General features: G+C 48.2%; 1 protein-coding gene across 2 annotated transcripts in view; it reads right to left on the bottom strand.

The window, feature by feature from the left end:
- Positions 1 to 7,924: 7,924 nt before the first annotated feature.
- The window catches only part of B4GALT2 (beta-1,4-galactosyltransferase 2), an 83,067-nt gene continuing 68,274 nt past the window's right edge, over positions 7,925 to 22,717 (bottom strand). For both annotated transcript variants that reach the window (XM_083157448.1, XM_083157447.1), the window contains 3 exons: positions 22,089 to 22,211; positions 16,597 to 16,701; positions 7,925 to 11,556 (listed from right to left, as the gene is read on the bottom strand). In XM_083157448.1, coding sequence (XP_083013574.1) covers positions 11,406 to 11,556; positions 16,597 to 16,701; positions 22,089 to 22,211 — 379 coding nt within the window. In that variant the 3' untranslated portion in view covers positions 7,925 to 11,405. The remainder of the gene's footprint in view (positions 11,557 to 16,596; positions 16,702 to 22,088; positions 22,212 to 22,717) is intronic.

The following is a 22,717-nucleotide window of genomic DNA, read 5'->3' as shown; positions in this document are numbered from 1 at the left end:
TTCGTCTCCGTCAAAATTTATTGTTTTTTCCACCGTCACGCTTTCATTGTAGGGGTATGACGTTTCCACTGGCGGAAAGAATGTGATTCCTGCTTCAGGATTCTGAGATCTAGTGTTTAAAATGGAACAAATGTCAAACGCTACAGAACTGTTAACGCTAAGTGATAAATTATTGTTAAACATTAACTGATTATGATGGTTACAGTAGCGCACGCAGGGGGGGTTTCTGAGTACCCAGAAATCCCCCCAGGAGTTTAAGGGCCCTAGGCTGAAAGCTGAGGGTCCCCTCTTTCCATGGGTACAAGAATTTTAAAAATTGGCCCTTGGGAACCGGAGATATCTGACTTCAAAGCAGTGGTCCCCATCCAAGCCTGTTAATTGCTCTTCCCAGTCAGATATTTCAGGTTGTCTCTGACTTAGAGTTTTTCTGAGGGTATATTCCAAAAGCTGGGACTCTCCCGCTTTGAGGAACACTAGTAGCTTGTCTCTACTGTTCCCAGAACCAGAGATATCAGCCTTCCAGCAGCTAGTTACTACTCCAGCTCCACACACCTGGTATGTAGTTTTATATACTTGTTGGCAGATTGCTCTGCCTCCTGAACTCTGATCCCCTAGTCCCCAATACCATTTGGTAGGTGGGATTCTCTAGTTTTTAATTCCATTACAATCTAAGAAATCTATTTCCAGGAACTGGAGATATCTGCAGTCAAGCAAGCTGTCCTCCCACCAGAGAATTATGTATAATAAGCCCACTCCACTATACACCCCTCCTCTGCGTATTACACATCCTCTACCACCCTGGAAGTTATGCATCAGGGCCCCTTCATTCAGCCCAATGCCCCCTTCTCCCACCCCATCTCCCACCATCTGTGCAGTAAAGGGGTAATTAGTGGAAATTACTGATCCAGGCCCTACATGCTGAGCGGTTGATATAATACCCCCTACCACCCGGGGGACATCAAAGCTTCCCCCACCCCTACCGCTGGAGGATCCGTAGGTGCCCCAATACATTGCTATGCCCAGGGGTCTACACGGCTGTTGACGCCCCTGTATGTATTAATATATATGTATGTATGTGTGTGTGTATATATATATTATTATTATTATACATTTGGTCTATCTATAATACTTTAACTGACCCGGCATATACTGGGTCACCTAAGTGTCAATCTCTGTGCTTTGCTCCGCCCCTCTGGAAACCCCCTTCTGAAAATCCTGCGTTTGCCACTGGGTTAGATTGTCTCTATCTTCTGTTCAGTGGCAGAACTTGTGAGTGATGGGCCCAGGTGTATAATTTGGACCCTCTCCTCCACCCCAACCCAAGCTCACAATATGCAACACGGCAGAGGGTGACAAGGAGAGGCAGAAGGTGACAAGGAGGCAGAGGGTGACAGGGAAAAACAGCGGCTGACAGGAAGAGGATGGCATAGTCCTCTAAAGGCAAGCACACAGCTTTGGGGTACAGATTCGCTCCCAGTGCTAAGCAGATATTTCCAAATGCCAGCTGGCCAAGTCAGTTACATTAATATTAATAAGAAGAATGATACACACTGAACATTATGGCATCACCTATTACCGTTCATATCTGTACTCCTTAATAACAAGATAGTTCTGTCAACCACTCACTCAAGAGCATCGCTGCTTAGTGACATCTACCTGTTTATCATCATACACTGTGTTCTTATGTGTGGTTCCATATAGGAGGCCACAAGACACCTTTGGGTGGTTCAGAATTCGGTCCCTCGGCTGATGGTGCGTGCATTCCTTCATTCAATAATAGCTATATGTACAAATTCGCACATCAGCAATACTTCTTGTGCATCCAGAAATGTATTGCACACCTTTTGTGCACACTTATAGCAATGCTTGGCTTAGCCGCGGTGCGTACACTTCAGGAATAGCGTTTCATGCTGGCAACACGAGAGCGAGTATGGTGTCTGCGCTCACAACTATATAACAGCTACGGGTACTTGTTTCCTAGCACGGCGCCCAGATTTTCTACGTACGCTAACGTAGTGAAATTGCATCGCATGGGCCATTTTAGTGCCGTGCGCTGCGATACGATTTTTTAATGTAATTTATTCACTGCTCTGTATGCCCCAGGGGATCGCATCGCACCTCCCGCAAAATCTCATGCGATCGCGTGCGATTTTATAGGGTGTGCGATATCATTACATTAGCTATAGAATAATATCATTGTATTACTATCCACGCCACCCCGAAGCGTGGCGAGCCCTTCGAGGGGCGGCGGAACGCGTCCTCTGACGTTTTTATACCCCCACTATCCACGTCGGCGTGGAGTTGATTTTATGTAGTGTTGCCGAAGCGTGGCGAGGGGACGCGGGTTACTTTACATGTATTACGCGTCTCCTCGCGGGGCTCCCTACGCTTCGGGCTCGGTGGCTCGCTGCGCCACACTATATAAATTCAACTCCATGCCGACGTGGATAGTGGGAGTATGAAAACGTCGGACGATGCGTTCCGCCACGCTTCAGGGTGGTGTGGGTAGTGGGGGGGCCTAAAACCTCTTGGTATGTCATACAATCATATTATTGTAGAGAAGTGAATAAATTACATAAAAAAATCGCATCGCACGGCACTAAAATGGCCCATGAGATGCGATGTGATTTCAGTACGCAGAATAGCCCACTAAGCAATTAGCTTAGTGGGCGCCGTGCTAGGAAACAAGTACCCAGTTACATCATGTAAGGTAGTGGAAGTAAGCAGGCAGGGGTGGTATGCAGGCAGGAGGTGATATGCAGGAAGAAGTGGAATGCAGGAAGGGGGTGGTAAGCAGGTAGGGGGTGGTATGCAGGCAGGGGGTGGTATGCAGGCAGGAGGTGGTATGCAAGCACGGGGAGGTAAGCAGGCAGTGGGTGGTATGCAGGCAGGGTCGGTATGCAGGCAGGGGAGGTAAGCAGACAGGGGATGGTATGCAGGCAGGGGAGGTAAGCAGGCAGTGGGTGGTATGCAGGGTCAGTATGCAGGCAGTGGAGGTAAGCAGACAGGGGAGGTAAGCAGGCAGGGGGTGGTATGCAGGCAGAAGGTGGTATGCAGACAGGAGATAAGCAGACAGGGGATGGCAGGGGAGGTAAGCAGGCAGTGGGTGGTATGCAGGGTCAGTATGCAGGCAGGGGAGGTAAGCAGGCAGTGGAGGTAAGCAGACAGGGGAGGTAAGCAGGCAGGGGAGGTAAGCAGGCAGGTGGTGGTATGCAGGCAGAGGGTGGTAAGCAGGCAGGGGGTGGTGTGCAGGCAGGGGAGGTAAGCAGGCAGGGGGTGGTATGCAGGCAGAGGAGGTAAGCAGGCAGGGGGTGGTATGCAGGGAGGAGGTGATATGCAGGCAGGGGAGGTAAGCAGGCAGGGGAGGTAAGCAGGCAGGGGGTGGTATGCAGGAAGGAGGTGGTATGAAGGCAGGGTGTGGTATGCAGGAAGGAGGTGGTATGCAGGCAGGGGAGGTAAGCAGGCAGGGGTGGTATGCAGGCAGGGGAGGTAAGCAGGCAAGGGGTGGTATGCAGGCAGGTGGTGGTATGCAGGCTGGGGAGGTAAGCAGGCAGGGGATGGTATGCAGGCAGGGGGTGGTATGCAAGGAGGGGGTGGTATGCAGGGAGGAGGTGATATGCAGGCAGGGGAGGTAAGCAGGCAGGGGAGGTAAGCAGGCAGGGGGTGGTATGCAGGAAGGAGGTGGTATGAAGGCAGAGGGTGGTATGCAGGAAGGAGGTGGTATGCAGGCAGGGGAGGTAAGCAGGCAGGGGTGGTATGCAGGCAGGGGAGGTAAGCAGGCAAGGGGTGGTATGCAGGCAGGTGGTGGTATGCAGGCAGGGGAGGTAAGCAGGCAGGGGATGGTATGCAGGCAGGGGGTGGTATGCAAGGAGGGGGTGGTATGCAGGGAGGAGGTGATATGCAGGCAGGGGAGGTAAGCAGGCAGGGGAGGTAAGCAGGCAGGGGGTGGTATGCAGGAAGGAGGTGGTATGAAGGCAGAGGGTGGTATGCAGGAAGGAGGTGGTATGCAGGCAGGGGAGGTAAGCAGGCAGGGGTGGTATGCAGGCAGGGGAGGTAAGCAGGCAAGGGGTGGTATGCAGGCAGGTGGTGGTATGCAGGCAGGGGAGGTAAGCAGGCAGGGGATGGTATGCATGCAGGAGGTGGTATGCAGGCAGGGAAGGTAAGCAGGCAGGTGGTGGTATGCAGGCAGGGGAGGTAAGCAGGCAGGGGTGGTATGCAGGCAGGAAGTGATATGCAGGCAGGGGGTAGTATGCAGGAAGGAGGTGGTATGCAGGCAGGGGGTGGTATGCAGGCAGGGGGTGGTATGCAGGCAGGGGGTGGTGTGCAGGAAGGGGAGGTAAGCAGGCAGGGGGTGGTATGCAGGAAGGAGGTGGTATGCAGGCAGGGGAGGTAAGCAGGCAGGGGGTGGTATGCAGGAAGGAGGTGGTATGCCAGCAGAGGGTGGTATGCAGGCAGGGGAGGTAAGAAGGCAGAGGGTGATATGCCGGCAGAGGGTGGTATGCAGGCAGGGGAGGTAAGAAGGCAGGGGGTGATATGCCGGCAGAGGGTGGTATGCAGGCAGGGGAGGTAAGAAGGCAGGAGGTGGTATGCAGGCAGGGGAGGTAAGAAGGCAGGGAATGATATGCAGGCAGGAGGTGGTATGCAGGCAGGGGAGGTAAGAAGGCAGGGGGTGATATGCCGGCAGAGGGTAGTATGCTGGCAGGAGGTGGTATGCAGGTAGGGGAGGTAAGAAGGCAGGGGAGGTAAGCAGGCAGGGGGTGGTATGCAGGCAGGCGGTTATATGCACATCATCCTGCATTTGCATTGCTAAGTAAGCAGTTTAGCATATATGATCCTTACTGAATTAGGCCCTATATTAGGGATATCTAGTAAATATTCTCTGATGCTGGGGTTCCAGCAAATGGACCTGTGCACACACTTTCTGACAAGCATTTGCTTTGCATCTAATCAATTGTAACATGGCCTGCAGCGTTCACAAATGTTAATGCTTGGTAAAATATAATAGAAGTCTATGGGAATGCATTATGTAAATGACATAGCAGATTACACTGCAGCCCTACTTTGGGTCGCTTTAATGAACCCATCTCACAGATACCTTGAAGCAAGGTCAAATTACCTACGCTCCAATGAACATTTGTTATTTGCAGCTAGAAAGAAGAATAAACCCTCAATACAAAAGATGTGACGGTTGATTTGCGAACACTATGTTGGTTATTAAGAGTAATGATCCGAGTCTCAGGTTGGTTTCTGCTAATTCAAGATGTAAAACAACACTGATTACTTTCAGTGTGAATTTATTTTATATTGGCAGCAGGTCTCTTATATAACCACAAGATGGCAGTATAGGAACCAAATGTCATTCAGAGTATATTACAGCTGAAATTATGGATATTGTTTGTCTCAAAGCCCTTAATGCTCCACTCGTGTAACCGGCTTACAGTGCCCTGCGATACAAAGTGGAATTATTCTGTGTGAGTGCTGTATTAGGAAATAAGATCATGGCCACTGGGATTTGGAGCTGGCAGTGTGGGTTACGGAGGTGTTTGGGTACCACAATTCGTAGTGTCCAGGTTTGGAATGACATCCCTCTAGCACTGAGTGTTGCTTCCAGGGCCAGATTAAAGTTTATGGGGAACCTTACCAATAAAATGGTCATTAAGGTATACTGGTGATGTTGTTGCAGTGTTCTGTGTAAATACTCAGCCAGAGGTGGATTTTCCACAAGGCAACCTAGGGCCCAGCAGGTCCCAAGGGGCCCCATAAAGATGTCCTGGCCATCCAATACATTTACATTGGAGCATTGCATGACTACCGCGCGATGACATCACCTGGACCCGCCCACACTCCTAATGTCCCTTTGATGTTCTTCAATAGAATAAAAACTACTTGGACAGACACAAAGGTTTCATCCACTGTATGTGGGCAGTCAGTTTAAATGTAATAAGCCACTTCCAAAACACCTAGAACCTGATTCAGATTAATACACAATGCCCGTGATCACCCAGCTGAGCATTTATTGGCAGACTGTGCCCAGCGCCAAGGTACTCTAACAATCCTGCCTGCAATCAGCAGCAACAATATAGTACTATGCATTATTTGAGGAGGGCCCTAATGGTTAACTTGCCTAGGGCCACATGAGGTCCAAGTCCCCCTCTGCGCCCCTCACCACAAATGTTACACACATTGTAGTGACCTTATTTCAATAGTGCCACAGTGTTCCCCCATGCTTGTACTGTAGCTGCGTGTGGGAGGCCAGCTGCCTAGAGACCGACAGGGGCGGGTTAAGCGGGGTGAGACTCGTGCGCAGCCTCCTTCATCCGGGCCCCTTTCATGTGTGCCGGCAGTAGCCCAGCATGGTAGAGCGCTCACTCTACTGCGCATGTGCAGATCTCTGTAAAAATGACGCAGCGGACACTTTTTCCAGTGATCTCCACAGCGCTGCTGCCACCGTCACTGGACAAAGAACACCTTCATCGTTCCCCATGGTCACAACAACGGGTGAGTGCAGGTGTGGGCCACCATAAGGATCTCTGCAGTCCGAGTGCACTGATGGGTTCTAAAATGGGTTTTGCAGCAATGGATCAGTCATTCCCTCTAAGTCATTACTAATCAATGGCAGAGTGATCGTCTCTAGTGCAGCATTTACATCCTGACAGGAGGGGCAGCACGGTGGCTTAGTGTTAGAATTAAATCTTGCAACACTGGGGTAGTGATTTAATATTCTTAATATGTGTAATATACAGAACAAATAACCGTTACAGTGGAGTAATTCAGACCTGATCGTAGGACAAATCTATTCTCAAAATGGGCAAAGCCATGTGCACTGCAGGTGGGGCAGATGTTACATGTGCAGAGAGGGAGTTAGATTTGTGTGAGTTATTTTGCTTCTATGCAGGGTAAATACTGGCTGATTTATTCTTACACTGCAATTTAGATTTCAGTTTCAACACACCCCACCCAAATGTAACTCTATCTGCACATGTTACATCTGCCCCACCTGCAGTGCACATGGTTTTGCCCATTTGAGAACAAATTTGCCCTGTGATCAGGTCTGAATTAGGCCCAATTGCAGAGATGTTGCAGCCTCACAGTCCTCAGATCAGTAAGGAATTGATGCTGGGAAATTCTGGAAGGCAGAATATACCAGTCACGTCTGTCACTGTCTGAGGAACTCAGCAGTCGCCCTCAGCATGAGCCAGGCACCAGCTGAGGGACTTACCTGTGGTAGCCAATGTTGCGTTCCTCCGGAACAATGGCAAGCACTGGCAGACTCGACGCCATGGTGCTTTTGGTCCACTGTGGGCACATTATTTATTGTCCCCAAGGAAGAATTCATTTTCCCTCTAATTCACCCAAATATTCTCCAGACCCACCGTTGTCCGTTTTTGTTATACTATATATTTTAACTATGCTCCCTTGAATGCAGGTGGATCCCCATAAATCTATCCATCTGTAGGGGGCCACTGAGTGCCGAGCTGTACCTAGCACCAAGTATACACAGGTAAAGTAGGAAAATGTGGTATAACCTAGTATACACTGGCATTATCTGGTGCTGAAGCATAATGCTACATCGAACTAGACTCCGCACTATGAAAGCTCGCAGGGTATTGGCTGGCAGCGTGCTTTCCTGTCCTGCACCGAATTCTCTATGTGCTCTCAGTATTAATTGTAACACTGGAAATGTTATATAAGGAACAACACATCAGGGTACCTGTGCCCGCCCTGGATTTCTATACGTCGTATAACAGGATCTCACGTGCGCCGTCGTTACCGTAACTATGGAATTACATCTAATATCACCAGCAGATGTACTTTAATGTCTTTCCATCTTGCCGGAACAGGTCCCCTCCCCTCTACAGAAGAAGCATTATAAACACTTTACAGAGAAAGATTGACCAGAGACATGAAAGAGACTTATCCAGAGTGCTTTTAAATGATTATTTTATGAAATCTGTAAAGGCTGAGGCCATAATAATATTGTCTTCAAACCCCCTTCACACAGTTATAGAAAAATAATTACAAGAAGCATCCAAAGTGGACAGACCCTCCGCCCGGCCCCTCAACTCACATAAACATATAAAGGATGCAGACTGCGCCACCGCCGCCGTGGCCTGGAGCCGCTTCTCCCGCGCCACCCCCGCCTGATCTGTGTAACTTCTGGATCTGAACCGTGTGAGGACTCATCAGCAATTCTAGGAGACTGCAAAGTGTATTTAAAGGGACTCAGCACCAAAATATATTTAATTAAGGAGCTAATTCCAGTCCAACCATTTTTTTTAGGTAGAGCTCATTATGTGGCTAATTAATATGCAATCCCAAATACAACCACTATGAGGAGTGCTGAATATGTAAGAAATCTATTACACACTTCTGTTGCCATTATTATGTCAATGCCGTGCGTGCGCGCTCCCGTACGTAGCAACACTTGGATTGCTCTGTTGGTCGCCATCTAGTGGCCTTCGCTGCACAAAACATTTGAATTTCGCTCATAGAGGTGAGGAGCAGCGTTAGGCTTTTATTATATGGGATAATATCTAGTCTGCACCTGTGCACCAGCTAGGTAGCCTGAAAACGTGACCTGTTGGTAGATTACGGCGACCGGTTTGCCAGGCCAGCCTTACAGCCAATAGGAGGTAAGATAGATGTTGTGATTTGAGTAATGACTTATTACAGACCTAGAATTGCTGCACGAAAAGATCAGTCCATAGTTGTCCTCCCCAGTCCCCCTGATTTCCACTCAAGAACCGTAAATAGTCCATTTGTGCACTCTGCTCCCCCAGGGCCTCCATCATTGCTCGTCATCTGAGATGAGGTATAATGAATCACCATTGGCCACCTACCTACATCACATGACCCACTCAGACATGGCTGACGCACGGATACTGATATAAGACCCCGTTTCCACCTAGCGGATATGTGTGTATAATTTACATGCAGGGTCCGCGCTCTGTCTGGATAAGGGGAATCACATGCAGTTCTTGGTTAATGTTCCATTTCCCCTATGCTGAAATACACAATATCCTTCTCCAGTGACAGAAATCCGACCTCCACCAGCTGAAACGCGCGAGATCCCATCCCAACAAGGGCCACACAAATGAAGCCCTACCGCTCTGATGACTGTGAGAGAGCAGGAGACGTACTGCACGTTCCCGGTCTGCTGCGCCCCAAACCCAGCTTGCTGCATGTTACAGGGAGAAAATAAAATGTAATATCACATATTAGGGGCATATTTCAGTATACCACAGCCATAGCATGTTAGACAGTGGGCAACATGATTAGAACAGAAAATACATAAAGGGGCGGGGGAACTGGGGGGAAATTAAGGAAGGGGGGCGTTATAGTATAAACACAGAATGTGGTAAATAAACAGCAAATTTCCTAAACACTTTCCTCCTCGTACATTCAGTTTACCTCTAACTGATCCTCTCTTGTGCCCACACACTAGAACGATTTTTGGGCCGATTGGCCGATTTCCGATAAATCGGCCGATATATCGTATTTAGCTGAATCTTCTGATCTTACGTGCTGCACAAAAGATCAGAAGATTTAACAAAAGATCCATAGGAACGCACACGGGATCTTAAGAAAAATCTTTGGTAAAGATGTGCGCTTGCCTGAAATCTTTTGTCAAGGATGGAAAAAAGATTTCAAGGCTAATTTATGCGCACATCTTACGCAGATCTTTCTAGTGTGTGGGCACCTTAACTTCATCAACCTCGTTAAGTACCCGCATGGAGTTTCTTACGCACACAAGTAAAGGTGCCCACACACTAGAACGATTTTTGGGCCGATTGGACGATTTCCGATAAATCGGCCGATATATCGTCCGATGTTTACCGATAATCGATCGAAAATCGGCCGATTTTGGTCCAATGCGCGGTCACGTGGATCTTTAGCTGAATCTTCTGATCTTACGTGCTGCACAAAAGATCAGAAGATTTACCAAAAGATCCATAGGAACGCACACGGGATCTTAAGAAAAATCTTTGGTAAAGATGTGCGCTTGCCTGAAATCTTTTGTCCAGGATGGAAAAAAGATTTCAAGGCTAATTTATGCGCACATCTTAAGGTGCCCACACACTAGAAAGATCTGCGATCATAAGATGTGCGCATAAATTAGCCTTCAAATCTTTTGTCCGATCTGGACAAAAGATTTCAGGCAAGTGCACATAATTACCAAAGATTTTTCTTAAGATCCCGTGTGCGTTCCTATGGATCTTTTGTTAAATCTTCTGATCTTTTGTGCAGCACGTAAGTTTAGAAGATTTAGCAAAAGATCCACGGGAGCGAGCATCGGACGATTTTCGATCGATTATAGTTAAATATCAGCCGATATATCGGCCGATTTATCGAAAATCGGCCAATCGGTCCATAAATCGTTCTAGTGTGTGGGCACCTTTACGATCGCAGATCTTTCTAGTGTGTGGGCACCTTTAGAATTTCTCGGCTGCGTTGATCTGACCCTGTAAATACAGGAACTACATTCTCCGCCCCCTTGCAAACTACGATGGTAGCGACCGTGTACAATACAGTATACATCTTCCGCCTATCAGAAGACTATTGAAGATGTTATTTTGCATAAGGCGTTTGTCTTTTTCCTTGTGTCCCGCTGAATGATTGTCCTCCGTTCCATGATATCTACAGAACCATTTTGGGAAACATGATTTAAAAAAAAAAGGTGTTGTATCCCGCCGTTACAGTTACAAATCACTCTGGATAATATGTATATATACTAGAGAAAGTGGTAACCAACCTTTCCATCCCCAGTCATGCAAGGCGTAAACGGTTAATCTGCGGCGGAGAACTGTCACAGATTACAGTTTATTATTTGTAATGCACCAGCTTGTAGAACACTATTCTCCAATGGCACTGGTGGGTGGAGCCTGAACAAACTACATCGCCAGCGAGTGCACCCCGCCCCACCCCCCGCCCCACCCCTGCGGCCCTAGAAAAAAAAAAAGGCAAATAACACAACAAAAAAGTTCCAGAATCAAACCCTATCATGTGTGAAAAAAAAAGACGGAAAGAGGAAGAAAAAAAACATGACGTTATTGTACGGTAGCTCCAGAAACGGAAAGTCAGGAATTTTTCCTGTGTAGTCTGCCTCTGTGCATGGCAATCAATGGCCAGCAGATCACAGTAGATCCCAGTAGATCACCTTTCCTCAGTGGGCAAACTGCCGTGAGCTCCTGAGGACAATTTCCAGCAACATAATAGCGATTTTTTTCCCCCCATTGTTGTTGTTGGTGAAACCAGATAAGACGCTGGCGCTCCGAGATTGAGACCGCCGGGCAACGCAGCTGTTGGGGGTTGTACAAGTCGGTGTCCAGTTCATTTATGCTTAGAAAACTCCCCAGATGCCTCTGAGGATGTGGGTCGGGTAAAGTGCCAGTCAATGAATGAGTTTATCCTCGGGCTGGCCGAGGTGGGGGCTTCCCGATGTCCACTGTGATGTTGGTGTACATGGGGTATTTGGCAGAGTGGACGACGTGATAGTGCAGCGTGTGGATCCCATCCCTCTTCATGGAAACCTTTGTGTTCTGGATCTTTGTGAATCTAGAACATAAAAAAGGCAAAAAAAGGAATGAAATAGCGAAGGCCAGAAAAAAGACAAGAAAACTCCCAACTTGCTAGGCAGAGTACAAGTAAATACATTGATATATATTCACATTGTAAATCTGTGCAGTACATGTACACACACGCAGACTCTCACGCAACATATGGCTACTAACTACCCTCTCTGTTTGGCTTCATTGGAAGGGGTTTGGCCACGGTATAGTTCCAATTATCATTATACCCACACAGTAGAGTCTGTTGGTCACATTACACCACACTGTAGAGCAGGGCTGGGCAACACCGGCCCTCCAGATGTTAGTGAACTACACATCCCAGGATGCTTTGCATTAATTTTGCTATGTGGCCATGCTGAAACTGATGCAAAGCATCCTGGGATGTGTAGTTCACTAACATCTGGAGGGCCGGTGTTGCCCAGCCCTGCTGTAGAGCCACCTTATACATGTTACACCACACAGCAGAGCCCCTTATGCATGTAACACCACTCAGTAGAGCCCCTTATGCATGTTTCAACACTCAGTAGAGCCCCTTATGCATGTTACACCACACTGGCCCTGATTGTGCTGCTAGGAGTCAGAAGTCTTTAACATTTGGAGAGAGATCACCTACACAGCAATATACAATAATCCTCTCACCCTAAGCTCATACCCCAGGTAGGCTTACAGGTGACACAGAGCCCAATTCGGAAATGTACGCAAACCTGATAACCAAGGTTATTTAACTGTACGCATGCACAGAATCTGTATTGCACATGTGCAGATTGGGTCCTGCATCATTGGATTTGGGTCCGGATTCAGAGAGGGTTGTAGTTTTGTGAATCCTCTCAAAATTGCAACCCGTGGCGGCACAGGACCAGGCCGCCCCACACGCCGGCTCCTGTCGCTGAACTGCTGTGTAGCGAACCCCATGGCTGCACAGACGAGCTGTGAAGCCTGGCACAGGCTGGCCATGTTTTGAGTCACATCGGCTGTGTGTGCCTCCACGCACCCACCGCGCCCCTCCTCGAGCAGTCCGTACACTCCAGCATTGACTAGAATGCTCCCATAAAAAGCTGCGTCAACTACCCCACAATGGTCCATTGCCACACTGTTGCTCCACCATGTCGTCGTCACTGCCTCTCGTCACTACTTAAATTGTCGGTGCGACACTGGCGCGTGTGTTCTTATTTCTGGAAATCGCGATGTTCGGAAATCTGCAATAGGGTCTAAATCAGGCCTGCGATGCGCTGAGTTGAGAGACAGTCTACAGCCACTTGGTGACGGCAACGAGGAGCATTTCACAAAGAAGGGAGTGTCAGCCCCATTTTGTAGTTGCGTTGAGACCAGCTTCATTAGCCCTGGCAGCGTGAAATCATTGTCCATTATGCAGGTGACCGATGTTCACACAGATGATCCGATGCTCTGTATTCAGAGGCAGCAGTGGATCAGAGACTCCAGGACACCAATACACGCACATTCAAGTAGCCATAGGGCTTTATCTCCTCAAATAACTCTTCCTATAGCATCAATGGACAAGACTAGAATCATGAAACAGGAGACTGATGGCACAAAGGCTGCTGCATTAAACAGACTTACAGTCCCTGAAATCATGGACATCAGTGCCGTCAGCAATCTGCTCGCAGGACATGGCTATAATGTGATTTTCTCTATGTAAAATAATCTTTTTCAAAAGTATTCACATATACAGCTCCAAGTATATAGCAGATCCAGAGGAATTGCCCGTATATAGGATAATAGTACTTTGCAGTTTGACAATACAGGAACTCAGGGACGTATTAAGCAACGTTCTGTATTATTAAAGACACTGGGCCAGATGCACAAAGCTTCAAAAGTGATAAAATGGAGAGTGAAAAACAACTAACCAATCAGCTCCTGCCTGACATTTTTCAAACACAACCTGTGACATGTCAGGCAGGAGCTGATTGGCCGGCTGTTTATCACTCTCCATTTTATCACTTTTGAAGCTTAGTGCATCTGGCCCAGAGACTGCTATTTGGCAATGAGAGCGATGTTACTGGCACAGGATGTCAGGGAGATGTGCAGCACCCTAAGCCATGGAGAAGAACTTCAGACCGAACCTGTTACAGTATAGTAAGTGCACACTTACCCGGCTAGTGTGTATACAGAAAAAATATATAGTTTGGCTTCATTGGGAAGGGGTGCGGCCACGGTATACTTCCAATTCTCATTACACCCACACAGTAGAGTCTGTTGGTCACATTACACCACTCAGTAGAACACCTTATACATGTTACACCACACAGTAGAGCCCCTTATACATGTTACACCACACAGTAGAGCCCCTTATGCATGTAACGCCACACAGTAGAGCCCCTTTATACGTTACACCACACAGTAGAGCCCCTTATACATGTTACACCACACAGTAGAGCCCCTTATACATGTTACACCACACAGTAGAGCCCCCCTATAAAAGAGCCCTTTATACACATTATGCCAGGTAGAGCCCCTCGTCTTCATTCCTCTCCCCCCTTCCACTCACAGGGTGTCAGTGAAAAGTTGTGTGTGTCCTTGTCCATCAGCAAACGTCGGCGCAGTAATAGATCACTCCTCATCGTCAGTTCAGAAGCCAGCTACGAGACCTGGATGTGCAACTTCCCAAGACCAGGAAGGGAGCTGAACACACAGGGAACAGACTCTGTCTCAACATCACTGCCTGTTGTAATGTATACAGCGGCCAGAGTTGCAGCTGTCTGAACATACAAAGGCTGCCAATCAGGGTGACTGCAGACAGTGCACACACACAGCTAATGCGCGGTGGACAAAGCACCATCTGCGCCAAGGGTTGTGTAGTGCACATATTACATGCATACATGCATGCAGTGTACATACAATAACTTTAACTCTGATGGATGGGTTCTGGTATGCTCACCTCTGTACGTTACTAATGTGATAAGAAACACGGAGCACAGGCAAGTTGGCGCAGTGCATCTGATCTGGATACGGCACGGGCAGCCAGTCACACTGACCGGTGACTAAACAACAGCGGAGGTAATTATCTGACCGCATGAACCATTGCTGCTGTCAGCGCTGACTCTCTGCATTGTCTGAGTACCGTCGGTCCCCAGAGACCCCACCAGATGATGCTGATTCCCTGCAAAAGTCCTAGAGCTCCACAAATTATCTCTGTGAATTTACTGTTGCAGAACATGCTGGTCACAGGACATAAATGGTGATGTTCTTACAGTAGTCTCAGATACAGCTTCAGTAACTGGAGATATTACTACTCAAAGATCTGACACTCTTACGCTCTCAGAGCTGCGGTATATAGTTTGTTAGTATGACACAGAAATGTAATGTGATTTATTGCCTGTAACCTGATTTACCAACCCAGAACCTATTTCTCTCTGTGCTGCATATCTGCAGCCATTGCTAGAGAAACCAAATGCGCAACTCTGAGGGATTGTATAGGTGGATTGATGACAGCATCTATCTGAAACTATGCAAAGAAAACAATGTTTCCATCCGCAAACACCACACGATACTACATTGTGTATTAACCCCTTGGGTGGTATGGCCGGAAAATTTCCAGGCATACCACTAATATACAATAGATGCACAACAGTGGTGTCCAGGTGTGCACAACCTCTAGAGAACCACCACCCCCCCTCCCCCCAACCACCCATCACCTCTGGTCCGGCAATCCTACGCCGGAGCTCCCCTGACGCCATTCACTTTACAGCAGTTACGTAGGCGGCAGGCTCAGGGATGTTCGGGCAGGTAGGGGGTAGTCGGAGCGCTCAGGAGTTCAGGCGCCTGAGTCCTCCCGAGCGCCGCGAACATCCCCAAGCCTGCCGCCTGTGGTCATTGCTGTGACTAGCGGCTGGGTCAGCGGCGGCAGGGGAGCTCAGCCTCCAGCGTACAAACGCCGAAGTGAAGAGGAGGGAAGGCTCCTACGAACTATGGTGGGTTTTGCTGGGGCAGGAAAACCTGGGGTCAGGGGAGCTCCGGCGTACGGTCGCCAGACCATAGGTGATGGGAGGTTGGGGGGGGGGGGTGTCGGGGGGGAGTCTCTAGAGGTGGTGCGCCAGTGGTGCACACCTGGACACCACTGTGTCTATTGGGTTAAGTCCTGCCCTGGCAAAACCCACCACTCAAGGGGTTAATAAGAAAAATTTGTATTTATTATTAGTGTTTAGTGGCTTATTCACAAATAAAACAATAAAATGTGGTCTCTTCATTCTGGATGTACAGTGATATTGTTAGGGAATCCAGCACAATTTTGTAAAACCCTTTAGAGACCTGGGGAGGGTCTTCTGCCTAAAACAGCTACCTGCTGTTCCTTTAGTGAAAAGCTTGAAGAACCGGTACTTAGGTTGCCACCAGGACTTAAGCAGTAGAGGCTCACACAACTGCTAGAGAAGATGAAAAAAAAGATAGAGGACTGGACTACAACAAATGGCTAGGAACAGGAGCATGCCTGGACCTCAGTAGCACAGTGAAGGCATTGTGAGGTGGTGGACTATGGCACAGTGCTGATGACAACTTGAAGGCTGAGCGTGGAGGAACACGAGGTACGGAATTAAATGAACTGGAGCAGGACAGGAATTAAGGCAAAGTACCGATGGAATAGTGGGCAGGATGGAAATCTGGCAGACGAGTATAGTATCCACAGGATGCGGGTTGCAGTATACAAAGTATAACTGGTAGGGTCCAGCAGGACTGACTGACTTTTAAGCTACATCAGAGCCAATCAGAACCACCCATAAGGATATCTAGTAATAAATCAATTGTGAGAATGGCTGTATCCAATGTTGGGGCCTCACATTGGCTCCTCTGTTAGATAGCCACTAGGGGATGAGGATTGGGCAGCGGCAGTTGCCGACACTTTCATCGTCGACCTTTTGGTGTCAACCTATTGACTGTCTTCCTTACAACCGCCTCCCTTGCCGACAAACACATTCCTATCAATGCAGCAATTTTATTTGAAAGAACTTGTACAATATCGGCACTTTCTGGCTTTTAGAGATGAAAGACAGAGAACACGATAAACAGATATTACCGTTGTGGATTGGGTTCATTGTGCTTATCTCGTTCATGTTTAATCATCCGGTAACGACCAATTCGGATATCAGGTCTGGAAACCTTCATGCCATTTAACGTAATTCTAGGGACAGAGAGAGAGAGTGAGAGATGGAGTTAAAGTGATAACATCACACACATCTAATAACATGCCAAGCTAGAACACACATCCCCTGACATGCCAAGCTAGAACACACATCCCCTGACATGCCAAGCTGGAACACATCCCCTGACATGCCAAGCTAGAACACACATCCCCTGACATGCCAAGCTAGAACACACATCCCCTGACATGCCAAGCTAGAACACACATCCCCTGACATGCCAAGCTAGAACACACATCCCCTGACATGCCAAGCTGGAACACATCCCCTGACATGCCAAGCTAGAACACACATCCCCTGACATGCCAAGCTGGAACACACATCCCCTGACATGCCAAGCTAGAACACACATCCCCTGACATGCCAAGCTAGAACACACATTCCATGACATGCCAAGCTAGAACACACATCCCCTGACATGCCAAGCTAGAACACACATCCCCTGACATGCCAAGCTAGAACACACATCCCCTGACATGCCAAGCTAGAACACACATCCCCTGACATGCCAAACTGGAACACATCCCCTGACATGCCAAGCTAGAACACACATCCCCTGACATGCCAAGCTAGAACACACATCCCCTGACATGCCAAGCTAGAACACACATCCCCTGACATGCCAAGCTGGAACACACATCCCCTGACATGCCAAGCTGGAACACATCCCCTGACATGCCAAGCTAGAACACACATCCCCTGACATGCCAAGCTGGAACACACATCCCCTGACATGCCAAGCTGGAACACACATCCCCTGACATGCCAAGCTAGAACACACATCCCCTGACATGCCAAGCTGGAACACACATCCCCTGACATGCCAAGCTGGAACACACATCCCCTGACATGCCAAGCTGGAACACACATCCCCTGACATGCCAAGCTAAAACAGACATCCCCTGACATGCCAAGCTAGAACAGACATCCCCTGACATGCCAAGCTAGAACAGACATCCCCTGACATGCCAAGCTGGAACACACATCCCCTGACATGCCAAGCTAGAACAGACATCCCCTGACATGCCAAGCTAGAACACACATCCCCTGACAAGCCAAGCTGGAACACACATCCCCTGACATGCCAAGCTGGAACACACATCCCCTGACATGCCAAGCTAAAACAGACATCCCCTGACATGCCAAGCTAGAACAGACATCCCCTGACATGCCAAGCTAGAACAGACATCCCCTGACATGCCAAGCTGGAACACACATCCCCTGACATGCCAAGCTAGAACAGACATCCCCTGACATGCCAAGCTAGAACACACATCCCCTGACATGCCAAGCTAGAACACACATCCCCTGACATGCCAAGCTGGAACACACATCCCCTGACATGCCAAGCTGGAACACATCCCCTGACATGCCAAGCTAGAACACACATCCCCTGACATGCCAAGCTAGAACACACATCCCCTGACATGCCAAGCTAGAACACACATCCCCTGACATGCCAAGCTGGAACACACATCCCCTGACATGCCAAGCTGGAACACATCCCCTGACATGCCAAGCTAGAACACACATCCCCTGACATGCCAAGCTGGAACACACATCCCCTGACATGCCAAGCTGGAACACACATCCCCTGACATGCCAAGCTAGAACACACATCCCCTGACATGCCAAGCTGGAACACACATCCCCTGACAAGCCAAGCTGGAACACACATCCCCTGACATGCCAAGCTGGAACACACATCCCCTGACATGCCAAGCTAAAACAGACATCCCCTGACATGCCAAGCTAGAACAGACATCCCCTGACATGCCAAGCTAGAACAGACATCCCCCTGACATGGCAAGCTAGAACACACATTCCCTGACATGCCAAGCTAGAACACACATCCCCTGACATGGCAAGCTAGAGCACACATCCCCTGACATGCCAAGCTAAAACAGACATCCCCTGACATGCCAAGCTAGAACAGACATCCCCTGACATGCCAAGCTAGAACAGACATCCCCTGACATGCCAAGCTAGAACAGACATCCCCCTGACATGGCAAGCTAGAACACACATTCCCTGACATGCCAAGCTAGAACACACATCCCCTGACATGGCAAGCTAGAGCACACATCCCCTGACATGCCAAGCTAACATCTGCCCCACCTGCAGTGCACATGGTTTTGTCCATCTAAAGCCCTGTGCACATGGGGGAGCTATATTGCTCAGCAATAAATTGCTGAGCAATATATTGCTCAGTGTCTCCAGTTCATCAGCGACCAGAGATGGTCGCTGATGAACAGGAGACTCTGCCGGGGGAAGAGGCAGGGAAACAGCGACCATCAGGGGCTGCACACGGGAGTGCGCACCTGGCGATTTATCGCCGACAGTACAAACAAATCACTGGCAATATGGTCGCTCAGCGATATGTGCTGAAATCTCCCCCGTGTGTACACAGCTAATGAAGGAATTTGTCAGAAAGAGGGAACCAAAATAACCCCCTAAGTGAGTAATTCATCTGTTCTGGAAACATAATGCTGAAAATGTGACCGGCCATTTGAATAGCTTGTGGCACCAGTCCCATATCTTATCTAGGAGAGACACTCTGCTGTACTTATCTAGAACACTCTGCTAAACTTATCTAGAACACTCTGCTGAACTTATCTAGAACACTCTGCTGTACTTATCTAGAACACTCTGCTGTACTTATCTAGAACACTCTGCTGTACTTATCTAGGACACTCTGCTGTACTTATCTAGGACACTCTGCTGTACTTATCTAGGACACTCTGCTGTACTTATCTAGGACACTCTGCTGTACTTATCTAGAACACTCTGCTGTACTTATCTAGAACACTCTATTGTACTTATCTAGAACACTCTATTGTACTTATCTAGAACACTCTGCTGTACTTATCTAGAACACTCTGCTGTACTTATCTAGAACACTCTATTGTACTTATCTAGAACACTCTATTGTACTTATCTAGAACACTCTGTTGTACTTATCTAGAACACTCTGTTGTACTTATCTAGAACACTGCTGTACTTATCTAGACACTCTGCTGTACTTATCTAGAACACGGCTGTACTTATCTAGAACACTCTGCTGTACTTATCTAGACACTCTGCTGTACTTATCTAGAACACGGCTGTACTTATCTAGAACACGGCTGTACTTATCTAGATCTAGAACACACACAGCAGGTGCACCTTGTGCTCTACTCGGGAACAAATCCATTTTTCAGAAACTATATCAATCTCAGCCCACAGCTAGATACATGAACATGTAATAAATACACGCGTGATCTCTGTATCGGCTGGTAACATTATATGAGGCTCCATGCAGAGGAGATGATGGGGTCAGGTTCGGCGAGCTGCAGGATACAGCTTAGGGCTGGGGATGAATGTGAAATACTCTGTTAGACTTGCCACTTCCAACTGAGTTACAATGTGAGTTAAAGCAACGGAACAGAGTTACAATGTGATTTACAGCAAGAGACATCTGGTTTGTACTGCAGCCGATCAGTTCATCAGGACACAATCACCAGCGCATCCATCTGCTGCATGTATCCGAGCTGGAATAAATATAGTACGGACTGGGCATGGGGAGAGGAGCTGTCAGTCAGACCCCAGCTTCCATCTCGTTAATGAGCTACTGGGCTTTACATGTGTCAATACCCTGATTGTGTTTGTAGATTCATCTCCGGCCCTGAACCAGTGTTCTCCGCTACTGAACCTCACTGTGGGGACCACGTGCCAGGTGCCGCATGGAAATCGGCTGCAGCTCTCTGGCAGAGGCTCAGAGTAACTGGTACTAGAAGCCTGTCTCTGCCACCATCTGTCACTGCCTACTGCAGGCAGAGCACATGGAAGATCAGGTCTGGGGGTTCCAGGAACATGACGGATCATAGGAGGATTCAAAACTTGCAGCTATTGAGGAAATAATCCTCTGGAGATCAGCAGCTAGAGCAACACGCGGACTGACAAGCGGCCGATGAAAGCCAGCGCTGTGAGAGGAGCTCAGTGGGGAACAGTATAGCTGGAAATAATGGGTGGGTTTTGTTTGTTACAATGGATCCCAGAGACACACTTGTCTGTATCAATAGTGACGGTGGGGAAGATGTATTCACTATTTGAGTGGTGGGTGTTGCTGGGGCAGGACAAACCTACCAGGGCAGGTTTGTCCTGCCCCAGAAATACTTGCCACAGAAGGGGCAGCCGCTGCTCCCCTGGGGCTGATACAGAAGAGTGCCGGACGGGGTCCCGACTGTCGGGACCCCGTCAGTCATTTACCCGATGGCCACCGGCTATTCTCCCTCGTGGGGGGTCCACAACCCCCATAGAGGGAGAATAGAATAGGTTGGGAGCGCAGCGAGCCCGCAAGGAGCTTTGTTGCGCTCGCCATGCTGTCTGAGTCCGGCCAGTGGGGATCCTGACGTCAGGCCAATGACTGTCTGGATCCCGACTGTCGGAACTCTATACCACACCCATACAGAAGGCTCTGGCTGTTTGCAGATGCTCAATGTAGTTAGCAGTGCCACACGGTGGTGGCTCTGGATAGCTCAGGTGTTCATGTGGCACAACACACAAGCACTCCTGAACTTCCCAGAGCAGTGGTGGGTAGGATCTGCAGCATGGACCGTCGGCAGGGACCAGCGGCCCGGCGGGAGGTGAGTATCTAATCGCCGGGTAGGGGTAGGATCGTCGAGGGAGGGGGGCTTTGGAGCTTCCAAATCGTTACCACTGGAGATACCACAAAGTGGTTAAGCCTTTGAAGTGCTAATGTGGAAGGTGGTAAAGCACCAGCCAATCAGCTCCTAACTCTTAAGTTACAGGCTGGGTTTCAAAAATGACAGTTGTACCAGTCAGCACTTTGGGCCTTATTCTAGTTCACTCTTTCTGACAAAATCCTTCTTAGATGGACAAAACCATGTGCACTGCAGGTGGGGCAGATGTAACATGTGCAGAGAGAATTAGATTTGGGTGGGGTTTTACTTCAAAGTGAGATCTATATTGCAGTGTAAAAATAAAGCAGCCAGTATTTACCCTGCACAGAAACAAAATAACTCACCCAAATCTAACTCTCTCTGCACATTTTACATCTGCCCCCCTGCAGTGCACATGGTTTTGTCCATCTAAGAACAAAACTAGAATAAGGCCCTTTGTGTCTATAAATGACTATACATATACATCTGCACACTAGTTCTCTTTTCAATCCACTTCGCAGAAGGAACAACATGTCCTTTATTCAGCCTGGTTAAGGCACGGTTATTAAATATATATAAAACCTTCTAAGTTACTGTAATACACTCAAAACTCATATAAAACCCTTATTAGTATTATTACATGTTCTTCTAGTGAGCTGGAGATGACTGTAACTCAAGCACTCATCTGTTGAGGCAAAGCTACACACCTGTTGTAAATATCGTCATCCTCTCCTCCCCAGCCCCAGTACTCATTGGGGAAACCATTAATCTTCAAGAACTGGACTTTGCTCAGCCCAGACACGCCTCCAAAGTATCCGGCATACGGCAGCCTGGGAAGGACAAATAACAATGGAACAGTTTTTTTTTTTTTCATTTTCCAAATTATATTTTCATGAGTTATGCAAAAAATGTAATAGGTTGGAGAAACGAAAAAACTAAAAAAATATGGGGGAGGGCAGGTAGGGGGAGACAACACATTCTCAAATATCAGGTGTACATATATAAAAATAACAGTAAGGAGAGGGCACAGAGACATATAAACAAATTAGAATACAAGCAAACGTACATGACAACAACTACACCAGTATTTTATCAGGTGGCAACCATCACCTGGGGACTCATTAAGATTAAAATGGGAAGAGAGGCAACTGCACTTGGACATGTGAAGGAGTGCCTTTGCCCTTGGTGACTTACAGGTGCCAGGGTTACCACAAAAATAGAAATGTTGTTGTTATTGTGATCATTTATTTTTAAGGGCACAAGATTTGTACAACACCGTATTAGACTGACATAGAGGCGCACAGGAGGGAAGAGGGTCCTGCTCGTGAACAGCTCA

Source organism: Crinia signifera, chromosome 8, assembly GCF_055691185.1.
Source record: "Crinia signifera chromosome 8, ASM5569118v1, whole genome shotgun sequence".
Taxonomy (NCBI): domain Eukaryota; kingdom Metazoa; phylum Chordata; class Amphibia; order Anura; family Myobatrachidae; genus Crinia; species Crinia signifera.
The sequence above is the reverse complement of the archived record's forward strand: the minus strand, read 5'-3'. Positions and strand labels throughout refer to the sequence as shown.